Source organism: Alternaria conjuncta (genome assembly GCF_024043145.1).
Source record: "Alternaria conjuncta strain BMP 0040 chromosome Unknown scaffold_10, whole genome shotgun sequence".
NCBI classification, from domain to species: Eukaryota; Fungi; Ascomycota; class Dothideomycetes; order Pleosporales; family Pleosporaceae; genus Alternaria; species Alternaria conjuncta.
Window position 1 is genome coordinate 755,202 of NW_026250099.1, and position 18,904 is coordinate 774,105.

Consider the following 18,904-nt stretch of genomic DNA (forward strand, 5'->3'; position numbering starts at 1 on the left):
AAACGCGTCTTGACTGCTGGTCTATATTACGAAAGTGGACCAAGCGTTGTTCCCTACTCGCTAAACACTATCGAAGCTCTGCGCTCAGACTGGCACATACCGTACAGCTACATCCATTTGTTTGGGGAAGCCCCGGAAGTGTCTATGGCATTCACGCCTATACTAGGCAGTGGTCGCTGGAAGGGCAAGTTCATTCTGGTGGTTGTTCCATTGCAAGACTTTGATTCGCCAGCCAGATCTTCCATCTTTGGCTCATTCACACTGACCGAAATATAGGCTATTCCCAAGCTTTGGTCAACAGGACTACAATCATCCATGATAGTCAAGCGCGACGAACATATGGCGTGTGCCTCGTGGCGGAAGAAGAGATTGACGATCTCAAAGAACGTCTCGAAGGCGCCAAGACCTTTGCGTCAAATCCACTTCTTGTACCGGTCATGCTACTCTCAATGGACGTAGACAAGCTCCTATTTCTGGGAAAAGAGCTATATGTGGATTGTAAAGCAGTAGAAACCGCATTGGGCTATAACATTATGTGGTCTGAGAACACCGTGGATCAGATGGCAGATTTCACGGATATACCTCAGCGACTAAAGGTACTTTCAGCCCGCATTGCGACCATCGCGCACTTCTGCGCTTGCATATTCCGAACAGTCGATAGTATAGAGAATATGCTTCGAAGCCTACATGATGTATACGGCAATGAGGTCTCCACCAGCTTGCAAGAGCAAATGGTGTACTTCCGGGAATCCTCAGCAAGTATGGACTTCTCAGCAGACCGGAGCAATAAACTCGTTCAGTCCATGGTGCAAACGGTACGTACGCGTCTTGCGCGAAGGCTTCAAAGGCTATACTCAGGAATTCAGGTGAACGCAAATTTACAGCAAAGAGACAACCAACTCAACCACCGGTACGGCGCCGATATGCGACTCATCACGGCGATCACTCTCATCTTCCTGCCCGGAAAATTTGTCGCAACCTTTTTCAGTACGACGTTCTGGGACTTTTCTCCCGACAATAACGGCACGAAGGTGACATACTGGGTATATCTATACTTCGTGGTTACGATAGGTCTGACCCTGTTGGTGCTTGTTGTATGGAGGAGATTCATTGCGCTTAAGCGACTGACGACGAAGATAGTAAAACTGGGGCGCCGACTCCCTTTATTAGGAAGGCTGATACGAGAGAAAAAGATTGATGATGAGGAGTCGGGAAAGAAAGGTGACTGAGGTACATCTCATATGATTTTTGGTTAGATTCTTCTAGCCCATATAGCCGAATAAGCATGTGTTGAACGCTGATGACCATGTTGTTCTGATAGAGCGGATGAGGCAAATCTCAACCATGGTACAGTCATCTCGCTAGTTCAGTGTCGTTTGCCCGAGCAAAAGTCGTCTCGCTCAATTTCTCGCTGCACTCAACACATAACGAAACAAAATAACGAGAATCTACCGCTATCAGTGCAACACAATGGTTTCCTTATGTCCAGAGAAGGTCAAGTTGGATTTGCTGCTACATACTGCCGTGGACCACGTGAAAGCGCAGGGTGTTGGTATCGGCATCTTACAGCAGGCCAGATGCGCAAAAACGGGCGCCTTGATGCCAGAACTACTGCCTACTGAAGAGCGTAGATACGGCATTACACGCGCAAAGTTTCCGACCGAAAACGTCAAGACACGCGAAAGAGCTGAGCTACTTGCTATATTACACGCTCTCGGTCTGGCCTCCAGCACGATCAAGAAACGATGTCCGCCAAATGTCCAACTGCGGACTATACAGATCTTCTGCGAACATCCGTCGGTTATATACACTGTCAAGCACCACCTTCGGTATTATCCAGCGAGCCTCGAAGACGAAGTGAGTGGAAACGACCGCGCCATGATCAAGAGAGTTGTCCAAGCCATTCAAAAACTCGAGAGAAGATCTTTTGAGGTCTTCTTAACAATTGCAAACATGGAAGACGACGCGCAAAAGAAGGTAGGCTTGGCAGCAAGGCAACGAGGCAGTTTCGCGTGTAAACAACGCCGCCGGTTGCAGCACGCTGGGGAAAGAGCATCAACAGTAGTGCGCCGCACCTTGGAGAACGAAAACTCTACAGAAGCGCCCGTAGAGGGGATTCGGAAGCTCACATCACAGATGCAGGCATGTACAATAGAATAGAATGGATCATGAGTTGTATGGTAATATCTCTGCCAACACCGCACCGACGTGTAGCCCAAGACCAGCCAACAGATCAAGGAATACCATAGAGACGTGCATCCCAAGAGAAGATTGCATCCGGAATGAGGAATGTTGCAGGCTTTGGACGAGGACGGGGCCCAAAGGTGGCTGGAAATCGAAAAGACCGTGTGAAGATGATCGAAAGCGATGGCGGTACCGTACAAGGGACTTCACACTGCGATATGTGCGCGAAGGGGTGGAGATCGAGGTATGAGAAAATCGGGCTACCCATGGAGCGAAGTAGCATCGGAACGGAATCGAAATGATCTGTAACAAAACACATCCTCTTGTCAGCCGTCGCGGAGTGAGGTGCGGTGAGGACTGCGCGAAGCAGTAAAAAACCCGACCAATCCGGTATTTAATGAGACGGCTAATAGGTTAGTGGGCCTCTGCTCGCGAGAAGTGCTGTGTTGATAGAAGGCAGAAGGTGGCATGGGCAGGTGCCTGAAGGTCACGTTGGTGACATGAGCGCAGCCGGCGCCGACTGGCCTTAAGCCCTCGCGGCGCGAAGAGGTCGCAAGCTGCCTCTGGGGCATTCTAGAAGCTTTCGTAGGTTCTTCAGTATACAAAGGCGAGTAATCTACTGGCTCGCTCCTCGTGATGAATGCAGAGTGCGCATTCGAAATAGTGGCGAGGAGGTCGTTTGGTAGGGCATATGTGGCACCCATGGATAGCGGCGCTGGTCGGTGGTACCACATCAGGCAGCCGCTGCATGCAAAGATCGCGCCATAGCTTTCCCACAGTCTACAAACGGCAAGAGTCAACTTCACAACAGAGATCTCGATTCTCTCTCTTTACACTCCCCTGCAGCCGACTTAAAACCTACCTCTAAAATGACCACGACCGCACGTGCGAACGATGTCTCGACGATGGGGCCTCAGGAGCGTCTACGCGCTTTGGCAGCAGCACACTACCCCTCCAAAAGGGCGAACAACTACCCCTACAAAAGGGCGGACATCGACATTACGAAGGTTGCCACTCGCGAGAGGACAAATCTGCGCCTGAGAGGGCCCATGTCGTATTCATCAGAGGAGCAGCAAGCGCTTGAGGAGTGGCGCAGGTGTGCTTTGCTCCACATCGATCGGCGCATCGCAAACTATCAACGTGGCCCCGCGCGCAGCAACATTCCCAGTGTACCTACCCGTATGGACGCCTCGCGTGGACATCGGGTCCTCGAGATACCTGAGTTGCTCGACATGATCCTCCAGTTTGCGGGTTCTGAGGCACAGGTGTCGGCGTGGAACGTGTCGCGAGTCTGGCGGCGCTCGTCGAAGTCGGTCATCAGCAGCCGCCACAGGCATTTATATTGGCAGGCTTATCTATTTAATAATCTAGTGGAGTACGCTTCACTTGTTACTACACCTTACACAGCGTAGTGTGAACCAACCTAGGACGAGCTCGACAATTTTGCTTAGATACTTAGTTATCTTACTTAACGCGTCGAAAATAGGCGCACTAACTACATCCTAACCACAGTTTCCGTTCGGTTGCGAGGGAAGCTTTTGTACCTTCCGGCGCGATACACACAGTATCCCTGTCTTCTATCGGCTATCGTAAGCGCCTTGGTTGATTTGCACGAGGACCAGAAAGTTACTTTCAATTCAGTCTTCTTGCATCAGCACAGTGAGCCTGTGTCTGCGCTTGGGAGGACCTATTGGCTCGACTTTAGTCAGTTCAACATCAATCCCTATTTCAGTGCCTTGTTTGGACAGCGGTTCAAGGTCAAAATGTGTAGGATTGAGATTGCTCTTCGAGCTGGTAGCAGCTCAGTGGACTCTTTGTTTGAGCTGTGTGTCACCCAAGGCTTGCTCGACCTTCTAGGGCCTATGTTCATATCTCAACCGCCTTGTCGAGTAATCGGGTTATATCAAACCCGTAAGACTAAGCGCGGTTTCAACGACGATTTGGACGACTTCGAGTTCTCTAACAAGCATCTTCTCGTGCGCGTGCGCAATGACAATGGTGTCAAGGTTGGGGACGTTGTTGAAGCGCTCCGAAAGCATACTCCGGAAGTGATATCCTCGTGGTTTGACAGCGCGTCGGAGTTGCGCAGTCTGGTTTCGAGCGGGCATTGGGTTGATGACATATGGCATACACCGGGCACTCCACGGTTCTTGTTACTTCTAGACAATACGGTAATGTCGCAGGAGTGGATGGATGAAGGGGGACTACATGATCAAATCGCTCGTCGCATGAGCGAGTCGCTCGGTAGATACGATCCAGCGATGGTGCAGATACCCATCGCGTTTCGTGGCCACGACACTCGACCAGTCTATCTCACTGCTACTGGTTTCCGAGAAGAAAGACAGGGGGAGTGGATGCCCAGAGACGCGATGGAGCCAACGCAATCGATCAGCAGTATCCGTTTCCCCATCAACTGGAACCGATAGTTCCCCCCGAAACCCAACAACCTCACCAGCTGCACATCGACACTAAGTCAGTGTATCTATTACCTTGTAGCCACCAGGTTAGCCCGCAGGGTCATCAATGGAAGCGGTGCCATTGCTCGGCCCGCCAAACAAGTCAAGGGGTATGAGTGTGTCGTTTGACAGGGCTAAATGAAATCGGGTTCTATCTACAAAACGGGTCTGAGTTCTCAAAAGGAAGACACTTTCAAACGATACTACTCTGGTGGTCGTTAAATTCCAGTGCATTCTTCATCTTGATCCATCAACCTCATTTCCTCATCCAACACGGCCCTCCTGTGTCGCCACTCTCGGAAAAGTCTTCGACCGCACAGCTTCCACAGTATGTTCGTAAATGATGTGAGTGCGCCGAATAGGAGGAAGCTCGCTACCGCATCTTCGAGATACCACATGGCGTATGCAACGCATGCGACAATCGATAAGAAGATCGACGTGTACAGGATGATCTTGAGAGAATAGATCGAGAGACCCTCGATTTCGGCATCATCGATCGTGGTGATTGGTGTTGCGCTAGGAGGAGAGAGCGGTATTTCGCTGTCGACATTCGGTGAAATGACCTCTTTAGAGGAGGTCGTGGGCAGGGTTCGAGTCGGGAAGTGTGTTTGCGTGGTCATTGTCTGTTGCCGATGTATGCAAGATCGAGTGAAGTTCAATAAAGACTGCTTGGAAGACTGGATGTTGCGCAACTGAATTCGCAAAGGCGATCGAGCAAGATTCCATCGAAGATATACGTACATCCCAGTCATCTTTTCAAGAAGACACGTTGTCCTGAGTGCCTCGAAATGGGGCCATCTCACGTACATCCGTTCGATATTGCCACCACGCCACAGTCAACATCATTGCAACATTGCATACAGTTTGCCACAGACCAAAAGCGACCCACCATCTCCAACCGCATCCCTGTTTCCTCGCCGTCTCAAGTCCAGTCCACCATCTCCAATTGAATCCCTGACTCTTCGCCAGCTCACCTCCCCTATCTTTATCTCTCCGTACCGCATAAAAGTCCACCTTTCCGTCCGATAAGTCGCTCCTCTTCATCAACCCAACGTCTGCCTCGTCATCCCCAATCGTTCTGCTCACTCTCCACTTGTCCTTCGCCAGTTTCTTCCATAGCAAGTCTATAATAGTCCCCCCGATTGCAAATAGAAGTGGAGGATAGAGACGACGGACTCCTTGGTGAATTAGGAGGCAACGGAAAACTTGCAGCCAAATGTATTTGAGGACCGTGTCGTAGGTAATAAACCCGAACGTGCGGAAGGACAGTGGCTGATCTTCGTAGCGAAAGTGATCAAGTTCGTCCAACCATTGTCGGAAACCTGAAAGAGTCGGTCGAGGGTTGGATCGTGGTAGATGAGCATCTGGCTGTTTCTCGCTGTAAACCGAGGGCTGTGGCATGAAGTGTTCTTTTTGCGAAAACATATTGTTGTAATAGTGATCCAATGCTGACGAGAATGGAGAGATGGTCTCGTACAGGAAACGCAGCAAGGGAAGTTGTGTTTGGAATATATGAGTAGAGGGAGGCGGTGTTCATGCGCGATGCGGCACAGTAGCGTACAAGGTACGCGCTAGGGAATCTGCCTTGCTGCGCCACTTGATGTCTTATTTTAGCGAAATATTCTTGGCAGCACATGCAACCAGAAGCAAAAGCAATTCTCCAATCTGGTGGCGTCAAGATAAATGAAGGCAGTAGTATACACGCAGAACATAAACCAGATAAGCGTTCGCGGCGCCACAAGCAACACCGTCTCCAACCCATCACATCGTCTGAGCGACACTCAGCCAGACTTTGGAGGCCAAGAATCTGATCCCTTAGACTCCGATGGTTTGAAAGATATCAGCAGGATGTCAGTAATTCGCTTCATGACTCAATCTTGCTGACGATTGCAAGAAGTGCTAGCAAAGCTTTCGTGAATCAGCAGGAGATTGACATGCTCAGCGACTGATATGACTCACAAGTACCAACAGTAAGAATGAAAGCGGCGACTGTAAACGCCGTTTGCACATCACCGCCTCTCACTGTCCACACAACACCCACTACAGTTGCTACCACCCACGGTAGCGATCCGATCAGTCCAATGCGGAAGCCGCTCCAACCCTCAACAAATTCTAGAGCATGGCGGCGGTCAGCTTGGCGAAGCCGAAAGACCCAGTCAATCCATTCACATTCTGTCTTGATATCCTCTGGATGCTCGTACGCATAGAAGATCTCCTGTAGGGTGAAATCGTCTGTCGACACAACTTCTGGGCGAGTCATGGGTGTGAAGGATAATAGTCGGATCTGTCTCAACGTCTTGAGTGATAGGTACCGTCGCCAGAAGCCACAAATATACTGTTCATACTCTCGATGGAGTGCATGGAAAAACTCTTGGTCGGTTCGAATCATACCCGGGTACTCTTCCGAAGACTTCCTGACCACCTGAATTTGACGTCGTATGCAGCCCTGGCTACCAGGTCTGTAGCACATGAGATTCAAGGAGCACGTTGGTTTGTTCAAGCCATCGACCGTTGGTGAAACTGCTCTTTGGGTTGGAGGAAGAATTGTGGACTGATCGATTGCAGTTGACGCCGGTGTGAATGAGTATAGGTAACGATCGTTGGGCGGTAGTGGCGCCGAGATGGTAGACGATTCAGGTCGTAGTAAGACTGGAGCGTTGCCGGCAAGCTCTGCGAGACGTTCTGAAGATGGACCCTCACTCGTCGCTATCCCTACTGAGTAGGAGGATGCTGCTGCACTGACAGTATTTATACCGAGCCCACCCATATCTCTTGGTTTTCTCGACATCAATCGCGGAGTCATCGCCTCAACAAGTGTGTCCAACCTTGAACGCCTAGTCTTGACTGGGATGCTCAGAAGCTTGCCTTTAGGGCTTGGATCAGCTCGGTAGTTATCCAAGCGAGGAGGGTCAACATGGCGGCGTGTTTCTTCCAAATTGTTAAGTTCGACATCCATACTGACGTTTTGCGCCATCTTGGATTTCCTTTACAACCCGTCGTGATTTAGATTCAAATCCAACTTGAAGATGAGAACCATGCCAGCAATGATATGTCCGCTGCTACTGTCAGCCGCAGCTGACTCTCCCGTCAGCCCGGGCAACTCAGCCACCACCATACTGACTACTTGAAAGCTTACGTCAGCCACCAAGAAAAGTGTGCTCACAACCACAACAGAGCCATTTGTTTGGGCTAGACCGGGCGCAGTGCCACGGCGTAGTGACGCCCCGTATTCCTATGCGCCGCAGTAACCAAGCGGCAGGTGTACAGCGCGCTACTTGGGTAAATATGCACAACGCGTCACTACGTCATTGAGTCCTTGATAATCCAAATCTGTCCCTCTCATTTTCCCAGCCCCCGACCCTCTTCATCCTTATACCCCACAGCATGCAGGTCCAACCCATTCTCTAGAATCTCGTCAGCATCCAATAACCCAATGACAGCCTCGTCATCTGCAATCGTCCTTCTCATTCTATAACGCCTGTGCCTTATCAAGAGAGTAGCAGCCGTGGACACCCACAGCGGGAGAAAGAAAAAGGCGAGGATGGGGCTCCAGTGTACGGAGGGAATAACCCAAGGGAGTGTGAAGAGGTAGGTAACCCAAGCGAATGGGATGCAAATGACGCACATGAGCATATCTGTCGTGTTGCGTATGTTCCAGAAAGTGCGTGGTCTGTTGCGACGAACCCGAGGATGCCGTGGTTTACTGGTTGTTTTGCTAGGAGACGGAGGACGCGGTAGAGTGCATGATGACTGTGATGGTAGATTTTGTTCGAAGTTTGGTGTTCGTGCTGGTGATGATTCCCGTGTCAGCGTTTTGAGGGGCTCCTTCTCGTAGCTCGCAGATGCAGCCATTGCGATAGACTTGATATTCCTCTCGTGCTGAACTTCGTGGGGAGTAAGCGCACAGAGGAGATATTTTAACCGTTCATTACATGAAGGTGCGGCTGTGCTGCCACCTTATCAAGTTCCATGTGGTACAGAAAAGAAATCTGCCTCGCTGCGCCTCAAGATTTGGGGGCCAGAACTCACCGTGTGACGCGAATACAGGTTGGCAACCCAACGGGGGGTGAAGCAGTGCGTTCATGATGTCTTCTCTCCCAGCGCGTCTCAACTGCTTCATTTCGCATGCTCTGCAATGTGCGCTTCCTTTCGCCTCACATGTCGTGTTCTGTCACCAACTCTTTCAACCTATCCTTTGATCATCTCGATCAAATTGGTTCTTTCCATTCACACCGACTAGTGTAAGTAAATAAAAGTGATCTGACGAAAGCGAGGTTCATGCAAAGTCCATGGCGATTATGATTGACTAGGTCCGTCGGGTGGATCGAGGAGTGTGACTACCACAGATGCGAGCGAATAGAGAAAGTTTGTGGTTAAATGCGACATATCAGAAATAGCGTGTAGTTAGTAGTGAATACGCGATAGGGTTGCCAGCTTCCTAGTAGGGGAAGAGAGTCGATTCTGCTATGCCTGGCAAAGCGAAAGTTCTGCGAGAAGGGCTTAGTGCATGTGAGAATATCATAGACTTCATAACAGCACGTAACGCTAAGATGCTCAATAGATACCAAGCAATGCGATGCGTGATTCGTGCCTCGTCACATTCCTCCTCTTATCCAGCTCTTTCCCAAACGCATGCTCAGACAGTATATCCAATCAAAATAACTCCTAACGTGTCCTGGTATATTTCCATCCCTCTTCGTCTCTTCGTCGCCGACTTCTACTACATGACGGTGCATGGAATGACGCAGCACTGGCAATCATCACCGCACCAGCATGGCGCCTTGACGGGACCAGGCTTGACGATAGACGTCGTGCTCGAAGTTGTAGACGCGGGCATCTTTGCTGATTACGGCGAAGACTGCGCGGCGGATAAATGCGATGCGATGCGCGACGAGGCGATACCGAATGGAGTCGTAAGGGCGGAGACGAAGGATTCGATGCGCGCAAGGGGGGATGACGTCTCAAGCACTATCAGACCCATTAGCGAACGTATGCATCAAACCATGGCAATCCGACTTACAAGTAGAACGCGATATGTACAACAAGAAAAGATATGATCTGGAGAAGTTTGCGACGGTGAGAATGGGGTTAAGATGTCAGAGATGAGGTTTACAAGGCAATAGGCTTCGCGTACTTAGGTGACGCCATGTCATCGCGCCAGCGCGCCACAACTGCCATGCTTCAGCCCTGCTTGCCTGGCTGCCGGACTAGCTTCAGAAGCGACTGCTTGGCGTTGGTGCTCGTGTATCTTGCCATGAAGCATGTGTAGGATATTAATGTGCTGCCAAAGTGGAAAGACAAATCGATCGACAGTAGAGTCATAATTGCTGGGCAGATCAAGGTTTTAAGTGTGAACGTAGTTTGTAATTCGAAATGTAGGTATTGGTATAAAGCCATCAATCCAATGCAACACTCCAGAAGACTCCAAACCCCAGATCAAAGCTCTCAGAGCCGCAGTGCCTTAAGCGCGTGTTATCGCTTTCGCTATACCTGATGAGGTCGCTGAAAATATCCCAAAACCACCCATGCCAGCCATCCTTCCCTTATGGTGCCTATCGGCTCGCGCGTGCCATCCGTCACCGCTCCCGCACGCGCACATGCTATCGTCCATCGAAGCCGTACCCGGCTCTTGATATCGTCGTCGCGTTTACATGACGGTGCAAGGAATGCAGCAGCAACTGCAGTCGTCGGTGCTGATGCAGCTGCACTTTCCGCCCTGAGGCTTAACGATCGAGCCGGCGGCCGAAGAGACAGAGTTGGTAGAGGCAGGCATTGCGAGGTATGAATATGCGAAGATCGAGTGAGTTTACGACGTGTTATGACTCGGAGGTTGACGGTCGCGGGTTCGTGACTGTTGGTTCAGAGAGATGACGGAGTTGCGCTGCGATAACGTTAGCGGTGTTCGCAGCCACGAGATCAGGGCTGGACTCACAGTTTATGCGATGAAGGTGCGTGAAAGGTGAGGGTTGTAGCGGGATAATAGACAGTGGTATCGAGGAGGCAAAGGGGAGATTAATACGGTCGCAGAGGGCATCCAGCCCTGCTTCAATGCTGCGCGTGGCGCTAGGCCAATGACAGGCCGACGCTAGGGGCTGCATGACGTCGCCCGCGTGGCAGTGAACGTGGCTAATGCCGCGCGTTCGGTCAGAGGCGCGCGCGGGGCATGCAGAAGATGGAAATGCATGGCAGATGGTGTGGAAATGTTGGATTGAGATCTATGTAGATAGTGAAACGGTAGGAAAGGGTATTGCTGAACATGAGATGAGGAAAGCCCAATACCGTGTCTCGCCTTGAACATGCAGGTCGTGTCCGTATCGTGTCTTTGATAGCTTAGACGTCTCTCCAAGTCGGTTGGCCCTTCTCTGCGAATGGTGTTTTGACGGCTGTGGCGTGTTAGCTAGGGGAGAAAGAGATGTTTGCAGTAGTCTTACCATTACTGTCTCCGAACGGGTCATCCTCATCCTCCTCTGGCTCACTGTCTGGCTCGACGCGCTGCGGAGGCATGGGGATGCTCGTGGGCCTAGGCGGCTTCGGAGGGGCAGACTCATTGATACCCATATTCGCCATCGCTGCTTCAGCGGCTGATACGTTGCCCTCCTCGTTATCACTATCACTGTCATCATCGATGCTCTTGTCCATGAGCTCGAATGCCATGAGACCCTTGACTAGCTCGTCGTTGGCGTTGAGAAGACCACCGATGTACTGCTCAGACTCGACCAAGTGAATGTAGCGCAAGATCTGGCGACGCAGTTGCTTGCACGTCTCGAAACGTCGCATAACTTCCGCGTTCTCGCTGACACGCTGTTGCTCTCGGTTGATGAGTTGCAGGCCATTCAGTAGGTTCGTACTGGCGACATTTGCCGATGCCATTGTCTCAAGCATCTGGCCCTTCTCCTTCTCGAGGTTGAACGGCTGGCCCTTAGTCTTCTTCTTGTCCTTCTTATCCCTTTTGAAAAGTGAGGTTGTTGGAAGAGGGGTACCGGCACCGAGGACAACGGGTGTGGTGGTTCGTGAAGAAGACGTGTGGGGTGGCTCCGGTCGCCTGCTTCTAGGAGGAGATTGCGAGTGCTCCTCGCGCTCACGTGCAGCTTCAGCGTCCTGTTGTCGCACGATCCGAGATTGTTGCGGCTGCGGGCGCTTGGTACGGGGAAGTTCTTTGTGTAGTGCTGCTATCCGCTCCAGGCCAGGCGTTCCCTTGTATGCGACAGCCCAGCTTCGGAACAAAATGTTGGCCTTCTGCCGTACTTCCGCATCGACTGTGTCGTCCCTGGCCAGGATACGGAGTCGCTCAAGAAGTGGCTCATCTGCAAACGCTTTCTGGAATCTAGTTCCAGCATTCTGAATCAGAGCGTCCATTATGACAAGGGCGCGAATCTGGCGATGTACATTTCCATACTTGCTGCGAAACTATTAGCTCATGTTGTGGATGTGTGAGAATCTGGCTTACAGCTTCTTTCGCAGAGCTCGTGCTGCTTCCGTAGGACCAGATGCCTGAATGCGGATGACCTCGATGAGATCAACGACACCACCGACATCCTGTTTTGATCAGCATGAGATGTGCGATTTGATGAGGTGACTTACATTCTCCTCGTATTGCTCACTCGTCAAACGATCGATTTGGACCGTGACAGCCGAGAAAGCGTGCTTCTACGTTTGATCCATGTTCTTAGTACCGTGTGACAGTGTTCAAAGAAGCATAGCGGGCAGGGATTTTCGAATATCGGAAGGTCCGCGTATGCTTTGGGATCCTTGTGGTGATGAAGTGTTTTGCGAGGGGGTTCGATTGACGCCTCGATTGACGGCTCGCTTGACAATGACAGACTTTTGCGGTACAAAGGAAGTGCTTGCAGTTCAGAAGATGCACTGCTATACGAAGAAGAAGTTCTACGAAGCGTCTCTCCGTAGAGAAGGGGTTGTCCGTCATACCAAGAAGCGTGAGAAATCATAACTATGGTAGGAACGGTGGTTTGAAGGACGAATGGAACGGGGCTGCTGCGGAAGAGAACATGGTATTTGAACGCTCTTAAGGAGAAACGAGTCTGAAGAAGAACTTACAGGCATCGTACGTTTGTCGCTTCGTTTGACCCTTCAGGGTAAGACCTGCTATATTTGGGAGGCGAGAAAAAGAAAGCGCCCCGAACAGGATGTTTGCTTGGCTGTCAGAATGAATCTGGACAGAATCAGGGTCTGGTGTCTGCACCACGGTCTGAGAAAGGTCGGAGGGTCGGTCTGGAAGGAGAGAGCCGGTGTTACAGATAAGAATAGAACACTCAGGGTTCAACGGAACATATGTTGATGAGTGGTGCAAAGTTTGCAGAAAGTCAGAGCTGGTGGCAGAGCTTCGTAGCGGAAGTCTAAGTAGTAATGGTTGCCTATGCGCACGCGATAAGATGAAGCTATGGTTGCTTGGTCGGGCGCAAGCTCCCCGCAGTGGGGTGGCTTTGGGCTGAGTAAGGGACTATGGAAGTCGCGACCCACCACACCAACCCTCTTCACCTCATCTCTCACTCCGCTTCCAAATCGTGTCGCTTCACGCATAGAGTCAGCATGGATGCATCGAACGCGCTGCATCACGATGGGGACACGGGGACAACGAGAGAACGAACTGGTGATTACGCGTGAGAGACCCGACGCGTGCTCACTCACCTTTTCTCACCACACGTTGCTTTTATCTCATATCGCTTGAACTAACCTGAAGTATGCAGATGCACTCACATTCGCTCGTCAACTTCTAGTTTCACGGCCATCAATCAGCCCTCGACGCAGTGTTCGACGCCTCCCCCGTCAACCGCGGCACCCGTGCAGCAGAACCAGGCCCGGCGGAGAGCCGCCGTCAACGACCGAAGGCGACACAACTCTACTGTTGCACGGTATCTCGGTCTTGGTGGCGCAGAAGAGCCGACGCATCTGGAAATATATGCTCCTTCGCCGGCAGTACCGAGTAGCCCGCCTCCGAAACCTCGACGCAAGCGACCTCGGTTGGCCGCTCAAGGGAACAAACCAGATGGCAGACGCGTGAATCTGGAAGGAAACGGGCTCCCAGAACAACATCGAGTATCGGAGAGCTTTCGGGCAACAAAATCTACACGCAATTCCGCGACCTCTAGACCCAAGGCTCGGCTGTCGACGAGAACGCAGTCCATATTTGTTGACGATGCGCAAACCCAACGATCGACAACAACCGGCAACGGAACGGCGGTTTCACACCAGGACCGTATCAGTCAAGCCTGCAATGTGACAGATCATGGTTTCGCGAGTCCTGAAACCATACGAAATGTTAGCCAGGATACAGTAGCTACATTGCCTGTGCAGCATCCGACCGCGCTCTGCGGGTTTGATTTCGACGATAACGACTTTGATACCAGTGAACCTGAACAACTTAATGCTTCCCTGGCACCACATCAGATTGAGAACTCGATGCTTGCGCAAGATGACTTCGACTTTGACATCAACGATGATGACCTGCTCACATTGACATCCGAGATTGACGACGCATGTCCTGACCTTGCAAATGCTGCTTTGAACCGCTCTGTGCAGCCCGGGGACAGGGACGATGACAGACTGCGTCACCCTCCCGGCACCTGTGCGGATGCCCCTATCATACTCGATGGAAGTCCTGACAAGAAGACCTGTCAGCCCGTGTCAAAGCAATTCACTTCCCCGGTCACTCTCACGACGCGCCTGCAAGCCGCAACTGGCGATCTAGGTTCATTCAAGATACGCAAACCATTTGTCAGGCCACCATTTCCAGAGGCTGTCCGTGATCGCTCACCCATCATCGGTCTTTCGTCAAACCTACTGCTCAGGACATGTTTCCGTATCGGTGAAGTGATTAACCAAAGCTGTCAGGCATCCAAATCAGGGAAGCACATCATGATTGAGATGTATGCCAGGGTGCTTGCTTCTGAGCGGACTAGTACAGAGCAGCAGTTCACCTTCTGCGACCTCTTCCATGCCAAGCCACCTTACATCAAGGCAGTGTATAATGCTGCTATCTGGAAGTCGGTGCAGCTCTTCGAGTACGACAGTAGAAGACTGTTACAGCAAGGGCGGATCTGCCGCTGCATTGGCACCATGAAGCGCGAGGATAAGGAATGGACAATGACAGTCCTCAACATCTGGGAAGCAACTTGGGAGGACATTGAGTGGGTGCAAGGAATTGTGGACTCTTAGCAATAGCATGAAAAGAGTGTTCAGGGGTACGAAGGCACGGGTGATCTATGGGTGACCTACGCGTCATGATCAACATCATACCGAAGGCGTATGGAAGTTGTCAATACGTTTCGTATAGTACTACAGTTGACGCAAACAGCCTGTGCTACAAAAGTTTCAATTTCAGAGATATTTGAAGGGCGCGGTTGTAGGTAGAGCCTCACAGCATGGTTCACCCATGACGGTGGCTTGCACGTGACGAGAGGCCCCGCTTCGTGACATTGACGTTCAACGGACGGGCCATTCACCAGTCCCGACAAATTGACTCTGATCACAGCGCGTTGCTGAGAGAATGCGTTTCAGGTCGCTTCCTGTCCTATCAACCTTCCACCTCAATGTTGACGATGACGCCAGACATCGGTAGCGAGCGCAGTACCGCCGAACAGGGCGAGGGAGGCATGATGGAGTCGCAACCTCAACTGGCGACAACGCCGTCAAAGACGAATTCGCCCAAAGCACGGTCGCTCTCGGACAGCACGCCCCGTCTTGAGCCCTCCCCGAAATTCCGCGAACCCGCTCGCATGTCCAAAGATGATCAGACCATCGTCGCCAGCCCCAGCACACCGCGTCGACCCGACTTCCTCTCGCGAGGCCTGTCGCTGCAAATGCCTGCGCGAGAGTCGCCCATGCCCAGTCCCGCCCACTTCGCTGCCCGTGTGCCCCTCTCGCCCCAGCTAGATTCGCGCAACACCTACGCGTCGCCTGCCTCTGTGCTGCCCCGACGGTCGCGCGGTGCCGAGTTCTCGAGAGCCTGCACCAACCTCCACCACTCGACCCTCCCCGACCAATCCTCGCCAGATTCCTCGCCGACCATCACGCAAAAGGGCATCAAGATACCGCCGCGGAAGCCTCGCTCCAACTCGATGCTGCTCGACTCGCCCAATGTGAGCATGCAAGGAGGCTGGAGCCATGGCGATAGGACCGCCCCGTCCAGTTCAGTCGGCAGCATCAACATGATGGGCTCGGAGGACTCTAGTAGCTCTTCGGACGAGGTGGACCCACTGGACCCTGAGGACAACGACGACCCCATGATCATGACCCCGCAGGCGAAGACCAACACTCTCTTCCCAGGACTCAATACCGGTAACGCCTGGTCGAACTTGTTCTCGCCTGGTGGACAGCCCAACTTTGCGAGCATGCATAGGGCAAGGTTGCGCAAGGGTCGCAGCCGGAAGAGCTCCAGCTCGGCCAGCGGACACAGCTCCATGGCAAGCCCTGGGCCAGCATCGCCGCCAAACGGCAAAGACACTGGTTACTTTGCGCGAGAAGCGGCTATGCGGAAAGCGGGATCGCGACGAGAGAGCCTGTCGCTCTTTGCCAACGACCTTCACATCTCGTCTGGTAATGACAGCGGAGATGAGGGCGGTAATCTGCCCCAGACTCCAGGTGTGGTGAGGCGGGTTGTCACACGGAGAGGCAATCTACTGGTATGTACTTCCGTTGTCACGCAGACATCAGATGCTAACTTCACTAGCCCAAATCGAGGCAATTCGGTCGTATCCGAGCGGAGCTCTTCGAAGAAGCCGCACCTGTTGATAGCGAGTTCCGCCGCGAAGCCGAGATCATCCGACAAGTGAGAGAGAGCGACACGGATCTGGAGCGGCCCTCTAATACCGCACAATCATCGCCCAATCTACTACCCACAGTACCCGGGCTGGACGGTCCGCTCGAGGGTGTGCCGGAAGAGGGCAGCGAGAGTAACATGAGTCTGGACGGATCAACGTCTAAGGGACTTTTCGGTGCATTTGGTAGTCTTCACAGTGGTCGCAACTCGATAAGCAACGGATTCTGGAACCAACGCGCCGCACATACTCCACCGCCATCCTTCCCTCGCGCAGAGTCATCCGCAATGAGCGAGGACATGAACATGGACTCGCCCTCTATGAATGGTGGAGCATCACGAGCATCTACACCAGGTCCAATGCAGCCTCCCACAGCGGCTGAGGCGTTGAAGAAGTCGAACAAACGCCGACGAGACGACGACTTTGACGAAGCTTCGATCAAACGGCGTGCTGTCTCCCCAGGCCTCAGTGTTCACAACAGCCCAGTCATCTCGCAGTCGCCGGCACAGAGGGACAGCAGTCTTTGGGGCACGAATCCCAAAGCCAGTCGGGAGACATCGATCAGCGGTCAGTCACACGGTGAGCGTTCAAACAGTGGAGGCAGCATGAGCATGACGCCGACACTGGGCCCAAAGCGGATAGGTCTGCAGGGCATGACAGATACCAACGACGGCTTGATGAAGATGAGCATCGAGTGATGGCCATATATGACATCTTGTAGGATATTGTTAGCATTGATGAAGAGCTTAGCGCGGCGTTCCAGGGTTAATGAGGCCAACGATGGTTGTTCGATATATATAGATACCCATTGTCAATTTCCAAATTCAATATGAAACAAGAACTGCGAACATCGTCCGCGTGCACTGGGATGTTGACGTAGCTTCCTCCGCAATCGACTATGGGCACATGGATGTTTGACCCCTGTTCGCCCTGCTGGCCCTTGCCCCACTAAGCGGCTGCGCGCCTCGACGTCCGCCCGCAACTCCACGACGCGCCAAACAATTGAGACAACCACAGAAGCATACCCGCCCCCTGCTACATAGCCAAATCGTCGCTATGTCACGCACAGCAGCTCTCTCCTCCTTCATCGACAGCGCGCCGCCTGGCGAGGTACTTCCCCCACCAAAACAGAGCTCCCCTCCCACCGGTACACCTGCTAACAACAACACAGCTCGCCGATGTCACCAAGGCAATCAAGTCAATCCTCGGCGACGACGCCGTCCAAAATGAGCTCTCGCCTGCCTTCCAAAAGTACAACGAGGAGCAATTCACCACCACGAAGCTCCCCGGCGGCAGCACCGAGGTCCTAGTCAGCCAGTACAACTCATTAGGCGACGGCCGGTACTACGACATCGACACACAAAGCTCCTTTGATTTTGACCACGCCACGGGCAAAGCCAGCGCAGTGCAGAGCTACGTTGTAGAAAGCGCACAAGAAGAGCTCCTGTACGTTCCGCCCCGCCCCTCCCTCGCCAAGCCAATCCCGCGCGCATCCCTCGTGCACACCCATTGGCTACCAACACACCCATGCCGCATAAAAGCTTAACCTAACCTCACCCCAACAGCAAGAGCCTAAACAAGTCCCTCAGCACCCACGCCTCAGAACACTACCCCAAGTCCTCTCACGGCGTATACCCCGTGCCCTCCTCCCCCTCCTCCCTCGCCATCATCACGGTCGCAAACAAGTACTCCCCTACAAACTACTGGAACGGCCGCTGGCGCAGCTCCTACATCTACGACACGTCCTCCGGCTCCATCACCGGCAGCATAAAAGTAGACGTGCACTACTACGAAGACGGCAACGTGCGTCTGCTTACGACCAAGGAGGTCAGTCTCAGTGCGGGCGCCAGTGCGAATGGAAGTGAGATTGTGAGGAAGATTGCGGCCGAGGAGAAGAAGTATCAGGAGGATCTGAACAGGGCGTTTGGTAGTCTGAGTGAGGGCGCATTCAAGGCGCTCAGGAGGCAGTTGCCGATTACGAGGCAGAAGATTGAGTGGGAGAAGATTAGTGGGTATAGGTTGGGCCAGGATATTGGTGGTGGGAGGAGGTGAGGGCATGTTGCCTCCGGGTGTGGTTTCGAGATGGAGGGGGTCAGGGCATGAGACGTGTGGGGGTGTAGCTTGGTGTATTGAGGGATCGCTGAATGTGATGGCTGTAGCACTTGGTATGATATTTGTGGCTGCTCACTCCGATAACCTCGCTCGCGTGCTTGCTAGGTGAGACATGGTGTCTTGGAACGTTTCTGGTATATGTGGGCGGCGAGACCAGCTTCGCCGACCACATCATATTGTCATGCTGAAGGCATGCCGCTTCTGCACTGAGGTCGTGGAAGGGCGGGCCCCACCATCTTCAGTACACATGAGGCGATAGTGACTTTCCAGTTACGTCGGGTAGTCACAGTGTGGAGCGCACCTTGTTGGGCCGTCCATTCAGATGGTGTCAGTCATGGTCCCGCTTCCTCTATTGTCACTATTCGTTTGTCTTCTAAG

At 52.5% G+C, this 18,904-nt stretch overlaps 5 protein-coding genes across 5 annotated transcripts; 4 read left to right on the forward strand and 1 right to left on the reverse strand.

Moving 5' to 3' along the window:
• Nucleotides 1-761: 761 nt before the first annotated feature.
• J4E85_007320 (uncharacterized protein) lies at nucleotides 762-1,229 on the forward strand (the record flags this gene model as incomplete). Its single annotated transcript, XM_051471552.1, has 2 exons — nucleotides 762-815; nucleotides 885-1,229. The coding sequence occupies 2 exons, from the start codon at nucleotides 762-764 to the stop codon at nucleotides 1,227-1,229; spliced, it is 399 nt and encodes a 132-aa protein (XP_051324626.1).
• A 9,741-nt stretch (nucleotides 1,230-10,970) lies between these two features.
• Nucleotides 10,971-12,701, reverse strand: J4E85_007321 (uncharacterized protein; the record flags this gene model as incomplete). Its single annotated transcript, XM_051471553.1, has 5 exons — nucleotides 10,971-11,023; nucleotides 11,072-12,039; nucleotides 12,088-12,176; nucleotides 12,222-12,287; nucleotides 12,696-12,701. 5 exons carry the CDS (start codon nucleotides 12,699-12,701, stop codon nucleotides 10,971-10,973), a joined length of 1,182 nt encoding a protein of 393 aa, XP_051324627.1.
• A 514-nt stretch (nucleotides 12,702-13,215) lies between these two features.
• J4E85_007322 (uncharacterized protein) lies at nucleotides 13,216-14,813 on the forward strand (the record flags this gene model as incomplete). Its single annotated transcript, XM_051471554.1, has 2 exons — nucleotides 13,216-13,248; nucleotides 13,407-14,813. 2 exons carry the CDS (start codon nucleotides 13,216-13,218, stop codon nucleotides 14,811-14,813), a joined length of 1,440 nt encoding a protein of 479 aa, XP_051324628.1.
• A 374-nt stretch (nucleotides 14,814-15,187) lies between these two features.
• J4E85_007323 (uncharacterized protein) lies at nucleotides 15,188-17,112 on the forward strand (the record flags this gene model as incomplete). Its single annotated transcript, XM_051471555.1, has 2 exons — nucleotides 15,188-16,279; nucleotides 16,327-17,112. The coding sequence occupies 2 exons, from the start codon at nucleotides 15,188-15,190 to the stop codon at nucleotides 17,110-17,112; spliced, it is 1,878 nt and encodes a 625-aa protein (XP_051324629.1).
• Nucleotides 17,113-17,470: 358 nt separating this feature from the next.
• J4E85_007324 (uncharacterized protein) lies at nucleotides 17,471-18,466 on the forward strand (the record flags this gene model as incomplete). The annotated part of the gene is made up of 3 exons (XM_051471556.1): nucleotides 17,471-17,524; nucleotides 17,586-17,860; nucleotides 17,980-18,466. The coding sequence occupies 3 exons, from the start codon at nucleotides 17,471-17,473 to the stop codon at nucleotides 18,464-18,466; spliced, it is 816 nt and encodes a 271-aa protein (XP_051324630.1).
• Nucleotides 18,467-18,904: the final 438 nt, after the last annotated feature.